This window comes from Ranitomeya imitator, chromosome 3 (genome assembly GCF_032444005.1).
Source record: "Ranitomeya imitator isolate aRanImi1 chromosome 3, aRanImi1.pri, whole genome shotgun sequence".
Classification (NCBI taxonomy): domain Eukaryota; kingdom Metazoa; phylum Chordata; class Amphibia; order Anura; family Dendrobatidae; genus Ranitomeya; species Ranitomeya imitator.
Window position 1 is genome coordinate 245,507,990 of NC_091284.1, and position 17,940 is coordinate 245,525,929.

At 43.6% G+C, this 17,940-nt stretch overlaps 1 protein-coding gene across 2 annotated transcripts in view; it reads right to left on the reverse strand.

The window, feature by feature from the left end:
* LOC138669655 (gastrula zinc finger protein XlCGF57.1-like) overlaps positions 1–17,940 on the reverse strand; it is a 54,035-nt gene that overhangs the window by 15,914 nt on the left and 20,181 nt on the right. For both annotated transcript variants that reach the window (XM_069756315.1, XM_069756314.1), the window contains exons 2-6: positions 10,024–10,172; positions 9,715–9,894; positions 9,508–9,631; positions 9,327–9,424; positions 9,038–9,128 (exon numbers count right to left, since the gene is read on the reverse strand). In XM_069756315.1, coding sequence (XP_069612416.1) covers positions 9,038–9,128; positions 9,327–9,424; positions 9,508–9,631; positions 9,715–9,894; positions 10,024–10,095 — 565 coding nt within the window. In that variant the 5' untranslated portion in view covers positions 10,096–10,172. The remainder of the gene's footprint in view (positions 1–9,037; positions 9,129–9,326; positions 9,425–9,507; positions 9,632–9,714; positions 9,895–10,023; positions 10,173–17,940) is intronic.

Genomic DNA, 17,940 nt, shown 5'->3' on the forward strand with positions numbered 1-17,940 from the left:
GGGACACTGTCACCTGAATTTGAAGGGAACAATCTTCAGCCATGGAGGCGGGGTTTTGGGGTTTTTGATCCACCCTTTCCTTACCCGCTGGCTGCATGCTGGCTGCAATATTGGATTGAAGTTCATTCTGTGTCCTCCGTAGTACATGGCTGCACAAGGCAATCTTGCTCTGCACCTTTAATTATTGCCCCATAGATGTGCCATAGATAGCTATGCCCCATATAGATTGCTCTGCACTGTTCATTGTTGCCCCATAGATGTGCCATAGATAGCTGTGCCCCATATAGATTGCTCTGCACCGTTCATTATTGCCCCATAGATGTGCCATAGATAGCTGTGCCCCATATAGATTGCTCTGCACCGTTCATTATTGCCCCATAGATGTGCCATAGATAGCTGTGCCCCATATAGATTGCTCTGCACCGTTCATTATTTCCCCATAGATGTGCCATAGATAGCTGTGCCCCATATAGATTGCTCTGCACCGTTCATTATTGCCCCATAGGTGTGCCATAGATAGCTGTGCCCCATATAGATTGCTCTGCACCGTTCATTATTGCCCCATAGATGTGCCATAGATAGCTGTGCCATTGCTGCTGCTGCTGCAATAAAAAAAATGACATACTCACCTCTTTTGCTTGCACCTCCTCGTCCCGTCTCGGCGTCTCTCCTCACTGACTGTTCAGGCAGAGGGCGGCGCGCACACTAATGCGTCATCACGCCCTCTGGCCTGCACAGTCAGAGCTAGAGGATGGGAAGATGGAGCGGCGCCCGGTGTGTGGAACGTGGACAGGTGAATATGTAATACTTACCTGCTCCCGGCATCCCGCTCCTTCTCCCGGACAGCTGGTCTCCGGGTGCCGCAGCCTCTTCCTCCATCAGCGGTCACCGTTACCGCTCATTAGAGAAATGAATATGCGGCTCCATCCCTATGGGAGTGGAGTCCATATTCATTTCTCTAATGAGCGGTCCCACGTGACCGCTGAACAGGGGAAGAGCTGCAGCACCGAAGACCGTGGGACGGGCAGAGGGAGCGTCAGGAGCCCCGGAAGCAGGTAAGTATGCCTCAGACCTCTCTCCCCCTCACCAGGCGACCCTGCCGCCGACCGTGACTCGAGTATAAGTCGAGAGGGGCACTTTCAGCCCAAAAATTTGGGCTGAAAATCTCGGCTTATACTCGAGTATATACGGTAATTAACTTCTATGAAGCACTTGGGGGTTCAAAATGCCCACAACACATCTAGATAAGTTCATTGGGGGGGTCTAGTTTACAAAATGGGGTCACTTTTGGGGGGTTTCCACTAGACACTGTTATGCTGTAAGAATCAGGCTGCTCTCAGATGTCACCCGAGTGCAGTCCAATAGTGAAGAAGGAAAACGGAAAGTGGACCCTCTAGACCGCGACGACGAACCCCTCACGGACGAGCTGACCAGATAGACCTTCCCCTATACAGGGAGAGTTAGGGGCAGGCCCGTGAGGGACAATCGCCACGGAAGCTGGAGGACCAGGACGGGAGAAGACCAAGAAGAGGCGGAGAGAGTAGGACCACAGAGTTATGCTATAGAATCAGGCTGCACTCAGATGACACCCGAGTGCAGTCCTATAGAGAGAGTACTGCAGAGACACAGGACTGATGGGTAAACTGCAGCAGTACAGGGACTGGCGGAGGAACTGGGGAAACGCAGAGGCTAGCAGGATACAGGAAAGACAGGAACTGCAGAGACACAGGACTGATGGGTAAACTGCAGCAGTACAGGGACTGGCGGAGGAACTGAGGAGACGCAGAGGCTAGCAGGATACAGGAAAGACAGGATATACCCAAAGTCAGAGGGAACATGAACTTCACAGACACTAAGAGCGGCCAGGAACACCTGAAGGAACAAATTATAACCAGGCACAGAGGGACGGCAGGAAGCAGTTTAAATACCTACAGGCAGGGTAGCACTTCCAGGTAACAAACCCCCAGAACCATAGAGAGGACAATAAGGAGAACTGACCTCCGGGTACTAGTCCTCCAGGACTATAGAGGAGAGGAAGAGGAGGACCGACTGAAGATCAGAAGTGCACACGCGCAGCACTGAACCTGGTATGCGTGCGTGCACGAGAAGCAGAGGCCGGGAGCGAGCGCGGAGAGAGAGACGCTGACTGGCGAGGCGGCAGCAACGGTATGATAGACACATCCGGGGCTGACAATTTGACATGTGACTCAAACAATTCCAGCAAAATCTGCTCTCCAATATGGCGCGCCTTCCTTTCCAAGCTCTGCCATGCACTCAAGTAGTAGTATTCCCCCACATATGGGGTATCGACGTGCTCAGGAGAAATTGTACAACAAATTGTATGGAACAATTTCTCATTTAACCCTTATGAAAATGCAAAATATGGAGCTAAAAAGATTTGTAAAAAATTTTATTTCCACGGTTCTACGTTATAAAATTCTGTGAAGCAGCTGTGGGTTCAAGGTGCTCAATACATATCCAGATAAGTTCCCTAAGGGGTCTATTTTCCAAAATGTTATCACTTGTGGGGTGTTTCCACTGTTTAGGCACATCAGGAGCTCTCCAAACGTGACATGGCAACCGCTAATAAATTGCAACATATTTTACATTCAAAAAGTGAAATGGCCTTCCCTTCCAAGCCCTGCTGTTTACCCAAACAGTAGATTTCCCCACATATGGGGTATTGGCATGCTCAGGAGAAATTGCAAGCCAAAATGTATAGTCCATTTTCTTCTGTTACCCTTGTGAAAGTAAAAAAAAAATTACCGTAGGTCTAAAGTTAAATTTTTGTGAAAGAATAGTAAATGCTTATTTTTTCCTTCCAAATTCCATTCATTCCTGTGAAGCACCTGAAGGGTTAATAAACTTCTTGAATGTGTTTTTGAGCACCTTGAGGGGTGCAGTTTTTAGAATGGTGTCACTTTTGGGTATTTTCTGTCATATTGACCCCTCAAACTCACTTCAAATGTAACATGGTCCCTAAAAAAAATGGTTTTGTAAATTTTGTTGTAAAATCGTTGGTCAACTTTAAACCCTTATAACTTCCTAACAAAATTGCGCTGATGTAAAGTAGACATGTGGGAAATGTTATTTATTAACTTTTTTGTGTGATATGACTCTGATTTAAAGGGCATAAAAATTAAATTTTAGAAAATTGCTAAATTTTCGCCAAATTTTTATTTTTTTAACAAATAAACGCAAGTCAAATTTTACCATCATAATAAAGTACATTATGTCACAAGAAAATATCAGAATGACCAGGATTCATTGAAGCGCAAGAGTTATGACCTCAAAGTGACACTGGTCAGAATTGAAAAAATTGGCCCAATCATGAAGGGAAAAACAGGCTCTGGTGCAAAAGGGTTAATATTTTGCTGCATAACCTTTTGAGGCTATCACTGCAATCAAACCAGTCCTGTAACTGTCAATGAGACTTCTGCACCTCTCAACAGGTATTTTGGCAGCTCCTCAAGCGCAAACTGCTCCAGTTGTCTTGTGTCTGAAGGTTGCCTTTTCCAGACAGCATGTTTCAGCTCCTTCCAAAGATGCTCAATAGGATTTAGGTCAGGACTCATAGAAGGCCACTTCAGAATAGTCCAATGTTTTCCTCTTAGCCATTCTTGGGTGTTTTGGGTCATTATCCTGTTGCAAGATCCATGACCTATGACTGAGACCAAGCTTTCTGACACTGGGCAGCACATTTCTCTCTAGAATCCCTTGATAGTCTTGAGATTCCATTGTACCCTGCACAGATTCTAGACACTATGTGCCAGATGAAGCAAAGCAGCCCCAGAACATAACAGAGCCTCCTCCATGTTTCACAGTAGGGACACTGGTCTATTCTTGACAGGCTTCATTTTTCTGTCTGTGAACATAGAGCTGATGTGCCTTGCCCGAAAGTCCCATTTTTGTCTCATCTGTCCATAGGATATTCTCCCAGAAGCTTTGTGGCTTGTCATCATGTAGTTTGGGAAATTCCAGTCTGGCTTCTTTATGATTTTTTATCAGCAATGTTGTCATCCTTGGTCATCTCCCATGAAGTCCACTTTGGCTCAAACAAGGACAGATAGTGCAATCTAACACTGATGCTCTTGAGCTTGAAGTTCACCTTTATTCTGTTTAGAAGTTTTTGTGGGCTCTTTTGTTACCATTCGTATTATCTGTCTCTTTGATTTGTCATCAATTTTCCTCCTGTAGCCACATCCAGGGACGTTGGCTACAGTCCCATGGATCTTACATTTCTGAATAATATGTGTAACTGTAGTCACAGGAACATCAAGTTGCTTGGAGATGGTCTTATAATTTTTACCTTTAACATGTTTGTCTATAATTTTCTTACTAATCTCCTGAGACAACTCTTTCCTTCGCTTCCTCTGGTCCATGTTGAGTATGATACACACCATGTCACAAATAGCACAGAGAGTATCTGTAGCCCTATATACAGGCCCACTCACTGAATCCAAGACTGTAGATACCTGTGATGCCAATTACTGGACACACCTTGATTTAACATGTCCCTTTTGTCACATTATTTTCAGGGGTACCATAATTTCTGTCCAGGCCTATTTCATGAGTTTTATTTTTTTTTAAATTCTGTGGAAACATGATTGAAAAGCAGTGTCTGACTTTCATTTGTTCATTTTCATAGATCTTTTATTTTTTATTACTTTTGTCAGATTCAAGTTATTTCTGTGACCATTGTGGGTTTTTCTGTCATTAAACAAGGGGTACCAACAATTTTGACCACATATGTATAGATTATAACCCTCAGTGAATTCATTTATAAAATAGAATCACTTTATGGGGATTTTGACTATTCTGGTTTTCTGTAATTTATTCATATTAGGGCTTCTGCATATGGTGTGTCCAATCTCATCTGGGATCTGTTCCTGCTGTCCAAGTGGAGTAATCTGCTCTCTACTTCAGCCAATTGGAAAGTACCACACCCTACTAATGCTCAAAGAATATGGCCGGAATCTGCCAGAAACAGCATTGTTCTGCTCCGGTTCAGTCCTTTATGCTCAGCTTGTGTATATGTTTACTGCTGTGACTATGGCCCGTTTACCGACTACTCTTGTGTCGTCTGATTCTGTCCATCCGGTTCTGACCCAGCTACCTGACTATTCTAATAACACAGAATAGGAGGTAACACCATGGTCCAAGACTAGGGGTTCCAGTGTAAGTCCAGATCCATGTAATGGTGATAAAGAGCGATGAGCAAGGCAATCCTTGGGATACGGAAAGCAGAGAAGATAATGCCAAGCATGTTCATGGTGGAGATCTTTTGAGCTGCCAGTTGACCACGAACAGTGCTCCCAATACATTGTGTCTGCAAGCTATTCCAACTAGATCTGCATTCAAACAGCTAAATGGCGCTCCTTCCCTTCTGAACACTGCCATGTGCCCAGAGAGTAGTGTACAATCATATGTAGGGTATACACCGTGTTCCAAATTATTATGCAAATTGGAAGTGTCATAAAGATTTAATTGTTTTTCAAATAAACTCATGGATGGTATTATGTGTCAGGGATCAATGGATCACTGAAATCAATCTTAAACACATGTGATAATTAGTTTTCCAGGTGATTCTAATTAAAGGAAAACTACTTAAAAATGATGTTCCACATTATTAAGCAGGCCACAGTTTTCAAGTAACATGGGAAAGAAAAAGGATCTCTCTGCTGCCGAAAAGCATCAAATAGTGCAATGCCTTGGTCAAGGGATGAAAACATTAGATATTTCCCAAAAACTTAAGCATGATCATCATACTGTGAAGAGATTTTGGCTGAATCTGAGCACAGACATGTTCGTGCTGATAAAGGCATAATGAGGAAGGTTTCTGCCAGGCAAGTTCATCGGATTAAGAGAGCAGCTGCTAAAAAGCAATTACAAACCAGCAAACAGATATTTGAAGCTGCTGGTGCCTCTGGAGTCCCTCAAACATCAAGGTGTAGGATCCTTCAAAGGTTTGCTTTGGTTCATAAATCTACTATTCGGCCAACCCTAAACAGTGTTCACAAGCAAAAACAGTTGCAGTGGGCCCAGACATTCATGAAGACTAATTTTCAAACAGTCTTGTTTACTGATGAGTGTCGAGCAACCCTGGATGGTCCAGATGGATGGAGTAGTGGATGGTTGGTGGATGGCCACCATGTCCCAACAAGGATGCGACGTCAGCAAGGAGGTGGAACAGTCATGTTTTGGGCCGGAATCATGGGGAAACAGCTGGTAGGTTCCTGAAGGTGTGAAAATGACCTCTGCAAAGTATATAGAGTTTCTGACTGACAACTTTCTTCCATGGTATAAAAAGCAGAAACGTGCCTTCAGGAGCAAAATCATCTTCATGTATGACAATGCACCATCTCGTGCTGCAAAGAATCCCTTTGAGTCATTGGCTGCTATAGGCATAAAAGGAGATAAACTCATGGTGTGGCCACCATCTTCCCCTGACCTCAACCCTATAGAGAACCTTTGGAGTATAATCAAGCAAACGATCTATGGGGGTGGGAGGCAGTTTACATCTAAATAGCAGCTCTGGGAGGCTATTCTGACTTCATGCAAAGAAATACAAGCAGAAGCTCTCCAAAAACTCAGAAGTTCAATGGATGCAAGAATTGTGAAGGTGATATCAAAGAAGGGGTCCTATGTTAGCATGTAACTTGGCCTGTTAGGAGGTTTTGAAGTTAAATAGCTTTTTTTGTTCAGTGAATGTGACCTCCTAATACTGCAAATTCCACAAATGAGCATTTTCAGTTCTTTATATCAAAGGTTTAGAAATTCTACTGTGCCTAATAAGTGCGTTTTGAGTTTATATTCATTTTGGAGATTATACTGTTATTATAGGGAGGTTTCTTCAATGAAATTCGATATATACTCTAACGGGTGATGACTTATTAGACTAACTGTCATTTGCACCGACTATTTAGGAAAATCCGAGAAAAATGTCATTTGCATAATAATTTGGAACATGGTGTAGTGAGAATTTGGAAAATAATTAGTAAGATCCATTTGTTTTCTATTATCCTTTGTGAATAATTCCAAACTTATCACCAAATAAAGTGACACATGTCAGATTGTAAAAATGGGGCCTGATTAAGAACACAAAACTGGCCGCAGGAAGAGGTTAAATCAGATTATTTTGGACACTACTGTAATCAAAAACTGTGACTATAGACAATAACATCTACTGAAATGATCAAACTGAACAGTCTCCATCAGTAATAAATGAGTAGCTAGTGGTGAAACCTCTCTGCGGTAATTAGAGCACGGGGCTCAGTGACTTCACAATCTAAACTATCGTAAGCTCCAATATTTTCTGCCAGATGAGTTTCAAGAAGAAATATTACACATTTAAAGAGAACTGTGTATAATAGTGCAGAGCAGAGATGTCTTATAGGGAACCTGTCAGCAGGATTGTGCACAGTAACCTACAGACACTGTCAGGTCGGTGCCGTTATACTGATTACACTGATACCTGGTGATGAAATCCGTCTTGCGGTTGTTGTTTAATCTGTATTTGTAGTTTTCGGTTAATGAGATTCTCGTGCTCTGGGGTGGGGCTTTGTGTGTTGCTCTGGGGCCTGGCTGTGGTCGGGGCTTTATGTGGTGCGCTGATTACATATTCATCTGTATTGGCTTATGACAGGTCACTGATCTGCCCCCCTTTTTACATAATGCATATAATAGCATTGATAATTATTGTTGATAATGCCTATAATATTGTGGCTAAATGTGAGGCTTAGAAAAAATAAATTACATCCAGCAAAATGTCACCGGTGATGGCGACGCCTTCGCAGTAGTAACTATAAGTAAGAGATAGATGCTACTGGACAGGCGCCGATGGTGACATTTTGCTGGATTTTATTTTTTTTCTAAGCCTCCCAATAGCCACAATATTATAGGCATTATCAACAATAATATCAACACTATTATATGCATTATGTAAAAATGGGGGGCAGGTCAGTGAGGGATCAGCGACCTGTCATAAGCCAATACAGATGAATATGTAATCAGAGCACCACAAGAAGTCCCGCCCACAGCTCCGCCCCAGAGCAACACAAAGCCACGCCCCAGAGCACCACATAAAGCCCCGCCCACAGCCCCGTCCCTGAGCACAAAAATCTCGTTAACTGAAAACTACAAATACAGATTAAACAACAGTAAACCAGAGTTGCATTCATTTATGGTGGACCATTGGAGCTACTATGAATCCTGACCAGAAGATTAGAGAAAATAATATTGCTCTCCAGTTCAGGAGAGATTGTGCAGTAATCTGAATTTCTTAGGATCAAAAACAATGTAATTTATGACGTGGAGTGAATCCATGAATCGAGCCAACACATCTCCTGCAGGCGGGAATAAATGTATATTACAGCCATCAGCCATGCACAGCTCAGAGATATATCATGGCACAGGTGGGATGTGTTTTATGTAGATTATCACAATCCTCCTTGAAGTTAGTCGGTTTTAATACAAATTGAAAAGTCAGGATAAAGGGAAACTCTGTTACTGTACAGAAATTCACACTTGGCCTCACTGCACATTTAATGTTGTCGATTATAAAAGTGAAGTTTGGCCAGAAAGACTGGACCTGGTCTTGTAAGGACCATATGATCACATTCAGCAGCACAGAAGGGAGATTCATCCGATAAGATCTCAGGGTTCTAGGAAGCCAACAGCATCATTACCCTCCGCTTTCTCTTACAGGCCCATCATAATATTTTTCTTCAAGTGATGTTCTATCTTGTCAGCACATTCTACGTAGCTGTCATTTGGCTTTGTAGTTCACAGATCTGGGCAGGTAATAGCGTCTCCTAAACCCAGGGGGTAGCTGGAGCCTCCAGGTCGTAAGTTCTATAGAAAAGAACTTTTAATGCCCAAAGTCATTTGAACAGTTATGGGTGGGAGGAGAATGTTGTGGTCTAGAGGCAAAATGGTGATCATAGTAATACGGATGGACTACACCACCGATAAAGCAGCCACAGCCAGTGACTGAGAAGAATCTGTGACTTCTCTGCATTTAGTGGTTACTACTCACCTGGGTAGCCATATGTGGGAATCTCCTCTTTACACCACTCATCCCCCCTTCCATATGTCTCTGTAGTATTAATATGGGTCAGATCTTCGCCCTGAAACAAATATTATAAAAGTCACCAACAGATGAAGAAGTCACATCTATGACCAGCTCTAATCCTGCCATCTCCACCGTTCTCATTACACAAGTATAAAACATATAATACTGGTGGATAAAACAAGACTGAGCACAAGACCTTCACCGGCATCTACACATCATAGGGGAGATCTCCTGACACCTTCTCTCCATCTACCTGATGATCTTGAGGAGCATTGGGATCTTCTTGTTTACAGTCCTGTGGAAGAACAAGACGGGGACATCTCTCTGGTGTTGTCATCTTACTGGATAGATCTGGAGGAAACACATACAGGGAGTGAGTGAATTCATTCTTTACATACAATTATAGGCCGTGTGTATTTAGTCCTGTCTATTACCTGGAGATGTGAGGGGCTGGGGAACCTCCATTATGATGTTCTTGTACAGATCTCTGTGTCCTTCTAAATACTCCCACTCTTCCATGGAGAAATAGACAGTGACATCCTGACACCTTATAGGAACCTGACACGTACAATGATACCGTCATCCCCCCGGTCCCTTCATAGAGTTACTGTATAATGTCCCAGCATTCCCAGCAGTGTCACCTCTCCAGTCAGCAGTTCAATCATCTTGTAGAGGAGTTCTAGGATCTTCTGGTCATTGATGTCCTCATGTATCAGGAGGTGATGTGGAGGCCCCGTGATTGGGCTCGGGGGTCTTCTCCATCCCTCAGACACAGGGTCCTGACAGCGATCACTAGATGTCTTCTTCACCACTATGTAATCCTGGTAATGGAGAGACACATTAATAAATCTCACTACAGACATTTCCAGAGTCCTCACCTCTCCAGTTCTGTCCATCTGTCATTGCCATAGATAAGAATGATGTAATGTCACGTCATCAGAATCTCTCACCTCTCCAGTAAGCCGGAGGAGGATCTCTAGGGTGAGCTGTGATATTTTTTCTGCCATCTTGTCTTTGTCCATATCTATCTTTGATGGGTAAATCAGGAAATTTTCTTTTATAGAAGATCTTCACTGAGAAAATCCGATATTGTAGAGACCTGAATGAGAAGATTAGCCGAGGTAACATCATGAGAATCTTGTGTAATTACTGGAGATAAGAGAAACATATGAGGAGATTTATTATTTTACTGTATTTAGTCTTCTTCTTTACATCTACTAATAAAACCTATATATTTAGGCCACAGACAACAAGCAGTTTCTTCCTCGGAGTCGGCAGCTGAATACGTTTCTCATAGATTCATGTTCCATAACGCTAATTCTCGTCTCATTTACCGACCTTGGAATTGGCATTAGCAATACTACAGGAGATATTCATTACACGCGACGAGAAATAACTACTTCATGATGAGGACGACATCTTCATCTTCTACTACGGCTCTAGAAACATATTTGTCCAGAGTCCGTCACTGACTCATCACCACCGGCCGTCTATATGAAGGTTTCCCGTCTTCCCCGCACTGTAATCTTCTATCACGTTAGATCTCAGGTCTGATTCACACACAGAAGTTTGAGGCTTTTAGAAAAGCTTTTTTGTTTCCACAATCAACACGGATAGAAATGATCTGATCCCAAAGTCTCCATGTACAGTGATTTATGGGGTTTATTTCTGGCCTTAAGCTTTCACCAGAAAAAAACAACATATTGACATGTTTCTAAAGAAAATTGGCTCCAACAATTCTTGTAAAATGAAAAAAACATGGAAAAAGCAGAAGACACATTTTATAATTTTTAACATGTTAAACATTTATTAAAAAGAAATTAATCTTTTTGTGCACCAGAACATAAATGTACACCGCAGGGATGGCCCAGATGAGGCTTCAACAAAAACCCTGGCAGTTTAACCACTTGCTGCTGTGAAAAAGCAAACATGACATCTAAGTAGGTGTGACAGAGTTTGGCGTAATTCCCCCCCGCCCCCAAGTACTCGATAGTATGGGGCGGCCTAGTTATTACGATACTTACATGCCTAATAATGGTGTCCGGCCTGCAATGTATGAAGGTCTATTAGGCCGGGCCAGGGGCGGCATCTAATAAGTTACCTTTTACCGCCCCCATATACATTAGACTATAGTTCCATGAAAGCACTGATTTCGGAGGTTTGGGCGACCATATAATGTATTTGGGGGCCTCCCGACAAATGATGTCAGGGCAGAGAAGGATATGACATCCTGAATTTCAGAGGATAATCCGTTTGTTCTTCCTGTAGATAATCCACTGGGGAACAATTTCTGTTGAGTTAGGTTTTTGAGCTGATTTATACTAAAATTGGCATGCGGATTCCAAAAATGTAGTCAGTTTTTTTCTAGCACGTCAAGTTTTTCCTCCACAACTTACCTGCCAGAGAAGCACAATTGCACTGATATCTGTAATAAGACTTGTTATCTGATTACAATTCGACTCATATAGAGCTACGTGGCAACTTGTAAGAGTAGTCACAACTGAGACAGTGTGGTGAGAGGTGTGTGCAGCTCCCAATACGTCATAATTATCAATATCTTTACACAAAAAATTTATCATAGTAGGAATAAATAGGATTTGTGATAGCTTTTCTCTTTACATTGGGCGCTTCGTTGTAATTTATATATCTTTTATGATTTTTTTCTTTGTTAGTTTTCAAAGCTTGTAACTTTCCATCTCAGTGTTTTATTTACATATGTACATATTTCCTTTGTTTCAGATCATGTCTGCTCCTTCTTCCTCTCATCGTAAATGCCTAAACAACCCTGACTCCTTCTGCTATATTTGTGGTGTTTTCACCATTCCAGTTCAAAGGGCAAACATCAGTGCATTTGTCAAACAAGCATATTTTAAAGTAAAACTCGGTGATCAAGATAAGCCATGGGCCCCTCACATAGTGTGCAAGCAGTGTGTCGAGAGTTTATGGATGTGGACCAAAGGAACGTGTGAAAAGTTGGCATTTGGTATTCCCATGGTGTGGAGAGAGCAAAAAAGTCATTCCACAGACTGTTACTTCTGTTTAGTGAAAACATCAGGATTTAACAGGAAAAATAAAAGTAAAAAATATAGTTCTTACCGATAACGGTATTTCTCTGAGCCCATGACGGCACCACGGAGAGAGGGGATCCGCCCACCAAGGACAGGAAACCTACAGATAAAAAGGGCGGTACCACTCTCCCGCATCAGTTGTTTACTAGAGAACAATGGGAGACTATGGAACAGCTTATTAGTTTCAATATTACTTAACTTAATTGAGATACCGCGTGACCTGTCATAAATAAACTATGGCACTATATTAACGTGCACACCCATGAGTGAAGGGAGGGAATGTACGGGTGCCGTCATGGGCTCAGAGAAATACCGTTATCGGTAAGAACTATATTTTTCTCTGTCGCCCATGACAGCACCACTGAGAGATTTCATAGATTTGTACATTCAGGGAGGGACCACCGCTTCAAAAACCCTTTGCCGAAAGTAAGGTCCGAAGAGGAGATAAGGTCCAATCTATAGTGCCTATAGCATGTGGAAAGTGATGACCAAGTAGCAGCTCTACATATCTGGTCAATCGAAGCTCCAGCCTTCTCCGCCCAAGAAGCTGCCACTGCTCTCGTTGAGTGAGCCTTGACATTCCCCTTGATGAGTATGATAGGCTGATAGCATCTGTGATCCATCTCACCAGAGTAGCTTTGGAGGCTTTTTTTTTTCCCCCCTTCCAGGGATCCTGAAAGCACACAAAAAGAGATGCATCCTCCCTACTCTCTCTGGTGGCTTCTAAGTACTGCATGAAGCATCTCCTGACATCTAGTGTATGCAATGATTCCTCCTCCCTATTTTTAGGGTTAAGACAAAAGGAGGGGAGAGATATCTCTTGAGTTCTGTGGAACCGGGATGCCACCTTCGGGAGGTATGCTGGATCTATTTTGAGAGTAACACTATCCTCTAAAAACCGTGTATAAGGAGGGTTAGCAGATAGAGCCTGTATGTTGCTTATTCTACGAGCAGATGAGAGGGCGACGAGCAGGGATGTTTTGAGGGATAGGAGTTTTAATGGGATATCCTCTAAGGGTTCGAAGGCGGTTTAGACAGGATTTTAAGGACCGAAAATAAATCCCGTTGAAGGGAACTTTACTGGAAGTGGCCTCGAACTACCTGCTGCCCTGATGAACCTGGAAACCCACCGATTCATAAAGTGATGTTTTAAGGGACAGATTCCCAGAGAAGCCTCTGACTGGGGTTCAAAAGGAGGTTTGGATAGGGATATAATATCAAAGTTTAAATTCCAAGGAGGAGTAAACCGAGAGGGGATGGGTCTAGACCTGGCCAACGCTTTGATGAACCTGGATATCCCCGATACCCAGCCGGGTCGTAATTGTACAGGGCCCTTAAAGCCAAGACCTGAACTTTTAAAGTATTTGTGGCTAGCCCCTGTTCCAATTCCTTGCAGAAACTCTAAGACAGCTGTTATTGGAAACTCCCTCTTCTAACTTGGAACCTGAAAGGAAGTTCCTCCAGGTTCCCCCCCCCTCCAGCAGTTTGGTGGTTCCTATATGGTCTTCTCTACTCCTGGAAACATTCACGATCAATATTATGGCTAATATTCTGAGGAGTTGCACCAGAGAAGTCTGGGTGACCAGCCTTTTGACCGTTGCCACATATTAGGGCTCTGAGTACCGGCCCCCGACCACCTGCTCTATATTTCCACGAGGAGGGGACTTGGAGAAGCAACATGTGCCTGTTCAGACTGGATTACCCAGTCATGCACCGCGGCATCTGCTTGCGTCATAAGGGCGCGCTCTCACCCCACGCGTGTGCACTAGCCTCCGGTCCTGGACTGCGGAAAGAACAAACCAATAACAGTTAGTACATGGATAATGGCAGAGCATTAGGGTGTACACACATTACTCATCCAGGAGATCACGTCTATTCCGAATCCTTAGGTGTCTAAACCCCAAACAAGGGTTGGATATTATTGCAACTAAGGAATACACAATCCGGCAGGTAATATTTCCTAACATTATCAGATTTGGCCTTCTCATTAGAAACGCTGAAAGGGAAACGTGGATCATCACTCCTATTTTACGGATATTACACGCATATACATATCCTAAGGGGCAAGCTTGTCAGTGTTATTTAGCCACCCAGACAGCCATGGAGGGAGTAGCCATACTCTATGGCTAGAGAAAAACAGGATTCTTTTCACCAGAGAGGTGCTGATTCGCAACAAGGTGCCAACGGCAGACGTGCCGTCCCTGGTTAACATAATACAATAGACTTATGGGACGAGAATCTGTCTACTGGATGTTAATCAAGGAAACCAGCCTGATTGTCACATGTGGAATTGGGAAGGATTTTTTCCTTCCACCTCTTGGTATTTTCTGCTCCCAGGACAGTAGTATGTCCCTTTATAGGTTGAGAAAAACTGTTCCATACGGAAGAACTGCTAATTTACTCAGACAATTCAAGCAAAGCTGCTTGCTCAGCTAAGCCCTGTTGTAAAGAATGAATCAACAGAAGTTAGAACTGGGTACAAAACCACTAGGACTCTATAAGCCAGGGTTGGGGCCCAAGACAAAAATGTGAAATGGTAGACCAACAATATGCCTTGTGCGTGGCTGCATAACCTAAATCAGAAGGTCTAAGGCTATTTTCACACTAGCGTCGGAATCTCCCCGTCGCAATGCGTCTGGCAGAGATTCCGACGCTAGCGTTTAACGCACTGAACAACGGAGGCAGCGGATGCATTTCTCCGGCGCATCCGCTGCCCCATTGTGAGGTGCGGGGAGGTGGGGGCGGAGTTCCGGCCGCGCATGCGCGGTCGGAAAAAGCGGTCCGTCAGGAGCAAAAAACGTTACATGCAGCGTTTATTGCTCCCGACGGTCCGCCAAAGCACGACGCATCCGTCGACGTGTGGCAATCCGTCGCAATGCGTCGTCAATACAAGTCTATGGGGAAAAAACGCATCCTGCAAGCACTTTTGCAGGATGCGTTTTTTTCTGCAAAACGACGCATTGTGACGGATTGCAGAAAACGCTAGTGTGAAAGTAGCCTAACCCAGAGCCAACCGAAGTACTAGAAAGCACAGATGCTCTATGATACTAATGATACCCCCTGAGCATAGGAACACTGAAGCAATATGATGCAATAAGATGACCGTAAGCACACATTTTGATGCATGGAGGCGCTATTGATGCAATGTGAAGCAAAAAAGCACAATGAAGCACCACGATGCAATATGATGCAATACAATGCATAAAGGTAATATGAAGCACTACGATGCAACATGATGCAATATGATGCAACATGATGCACAGAGGCAATATGAAACACTATAATACAACATGATGCACAGAGGCACTATGATGCAATACGGCACTCAATATGATGCATAGAGGCACTGATGCAATATGAAGCACAAAGGCACTCAGTATGATGCATAAAGGCACTATGATGCAACATGATACACAGAGGCTCTCAATATGATGCATAGAGGCACAATAATGCAATATGAAGCACAGAGGCACTCAGTATGATGCATAGATGCACTATGATACCTGCAATATAATGCATAAAAGCACTATGATGCAATATGATACACAGAGACATGCCATATAATGCATAGAGGCACCAAGATGCAATATGACACTTAGGCCATGTTCACACAGTGCGTTTTTAACTGAGGAACCGCCGCGATTTTGCCGCAGCTGGTCCGCAGCTGTTTTCCATGCAGGGTACAGTACAATGTACCCTATGGAAAACAGGAACCACTGTGCACATGATGCGGAAATGCAGTAAAAAAAAGCCGCGCTGAATAGCTGCGGTAAAAAAGAAGTACCATGTCACTTCTTTTTGCGGAACTGCAGCGGTTCTGCACCCATTGACCTCCATTGTGAGGTCAAACCCGCAGACGAAAAAAATATCTGCGTGTTTTCTGCAGTTTGTGGTGCAGAACCGCTGCAGCAGGAAGTGCGTGGGCGGAGTGTGGCTGCCCCCCCGTGCACCAATCCCACCCCCCATGCTCTGATGCCACCCCCCATGCTCCGACGCCCCCCCCCCCCCGTGCCCTCATCTCCCCCCCTTATACTTACCGGGCCTCCCGGTGTCCGTCCGGCCGTCTTCTCCCTGGGCGCCACCATCTTCCAAAATGGCGGGCGCATGCGCAGTGCGCCCGCCGAATCTGCTGGCCGGCAGATTCGTTCCAGGCACATTTTGGTCACTGTGATAACCTCACAGTGATCAAAATAAAAAAAAAAGTTAAATGACCCCCCCCCCTTTATCACCCCCATAGGTAGTAACAAAAATAAAATAAAGAATTGATTTTTTTTTTCCCCCCACTACAGTTAGAACTAGGGTTAGGGGTAGGGGTAGGGTTAGGGGTAGGGGTAGGGTTAGGGTATTTTCAGCCATTTTAACCCTAAAAAAAACTTCCTAGAAAACACACAGACTCTGCAGAGAAAAATGCATAAAAATGACCCCCCCCCCCCCCTTTATCACCCCCATAGGTAGTAACAAAAATAAAATAAAGAATTGATTTTTTTTTTCCCCCCACTACAGTTAGAACTAGGGTTAGGGGTAGGGGTAGGGTTAGGGTATTTTCAGCCATTTTAACCCTAAAAAAACTTCCTAGAAAACACACAGACTCTGCAGAGAAAACTGCATAAAAAAACTGCACTAAAAACCGCATCAAAAACCGCACCTGCGTTTTCTGCCAAGAGCTGCGTTTTTTAGTGCAGAAAAAAACAGCAGGGAAATCAGGAACGTGTGAACATGGCCTTAATATGATGCATAGAGGCACTATGATGCCATATGACGCACAGAGGCACTCAGTAAGATGCATAGAGGCACCGTGCTGCAACATGATGCAGAAGCACGCAACGTAAGGCATAGAGGCATCATGATGCAATAGGATACGTAGAGGCATGTAATATAATGCATAGAAGCACTATGATGTGACATGATACAGACACGCGATATAATGCATAGAAGCAATATGATACACAGACACGCAATATAATGCATAGAGGCACCGTGAAACACAGGGGCACTCGGTAAGATGCATAGAGGCTCTAAGATGCAATGTGACACACAGAGGCACTTAATACGATGCATAGAGGAATCATAATGCAACGTGTTGCAGTCAATATAATGCATAAAAGTATCATGATGCCATATGATATCCAGCAACACACAATATAAAGCATAGAGCTACAGTCATGCTTGAAGATGACAAACCGGCCCATAGTTAAAAGCAAAAGAACAATCTCTTAGAGATACGGATAAGCCTCCACATTGAATAGTGTACTTCATTTGTCAGACTGACCCCACCCGAAGTAGCTACTATATATACTCGAGTATAAGCCGACCCCCCTAATTTTGCCACAAAAAACTGGGCAAACTTACTGACTCGAGTATAAGCCTAGGGTGGAAAATGGAGCAGCTACCGGTTAATGTCAAAAATAAAAATAGATACCAATAAAATTAAAATTAATTGAGACATCAGTAGGTTAAGTGTTTTTGAATATCCATATTGAATCAGGAGCCCCATATAATGCTCCATACAGTTCATTATTGCCCCATAGATGCTCCATATAAAGCTGTGCCCCATATACAATGCGCTGCACCGTTCATTCTTGCCCCATAGCTGTGCCATATAGTGCTCTGCACCGTTCATTATTGCCCCATAGCTGTGCCATATAGTGCTCTGCACCGTTCATTATTGCCCCATAGCTGTGCCATATAGTGCTCTGCACCGTTCATTATTGCCCCATAGATGTACCATAGAAAGCTGTGCCATTGCTGCTGGTGCTGCAATAAAAAAAAAAAAAAAGCCATACTCCCCTTTCTTGCTTA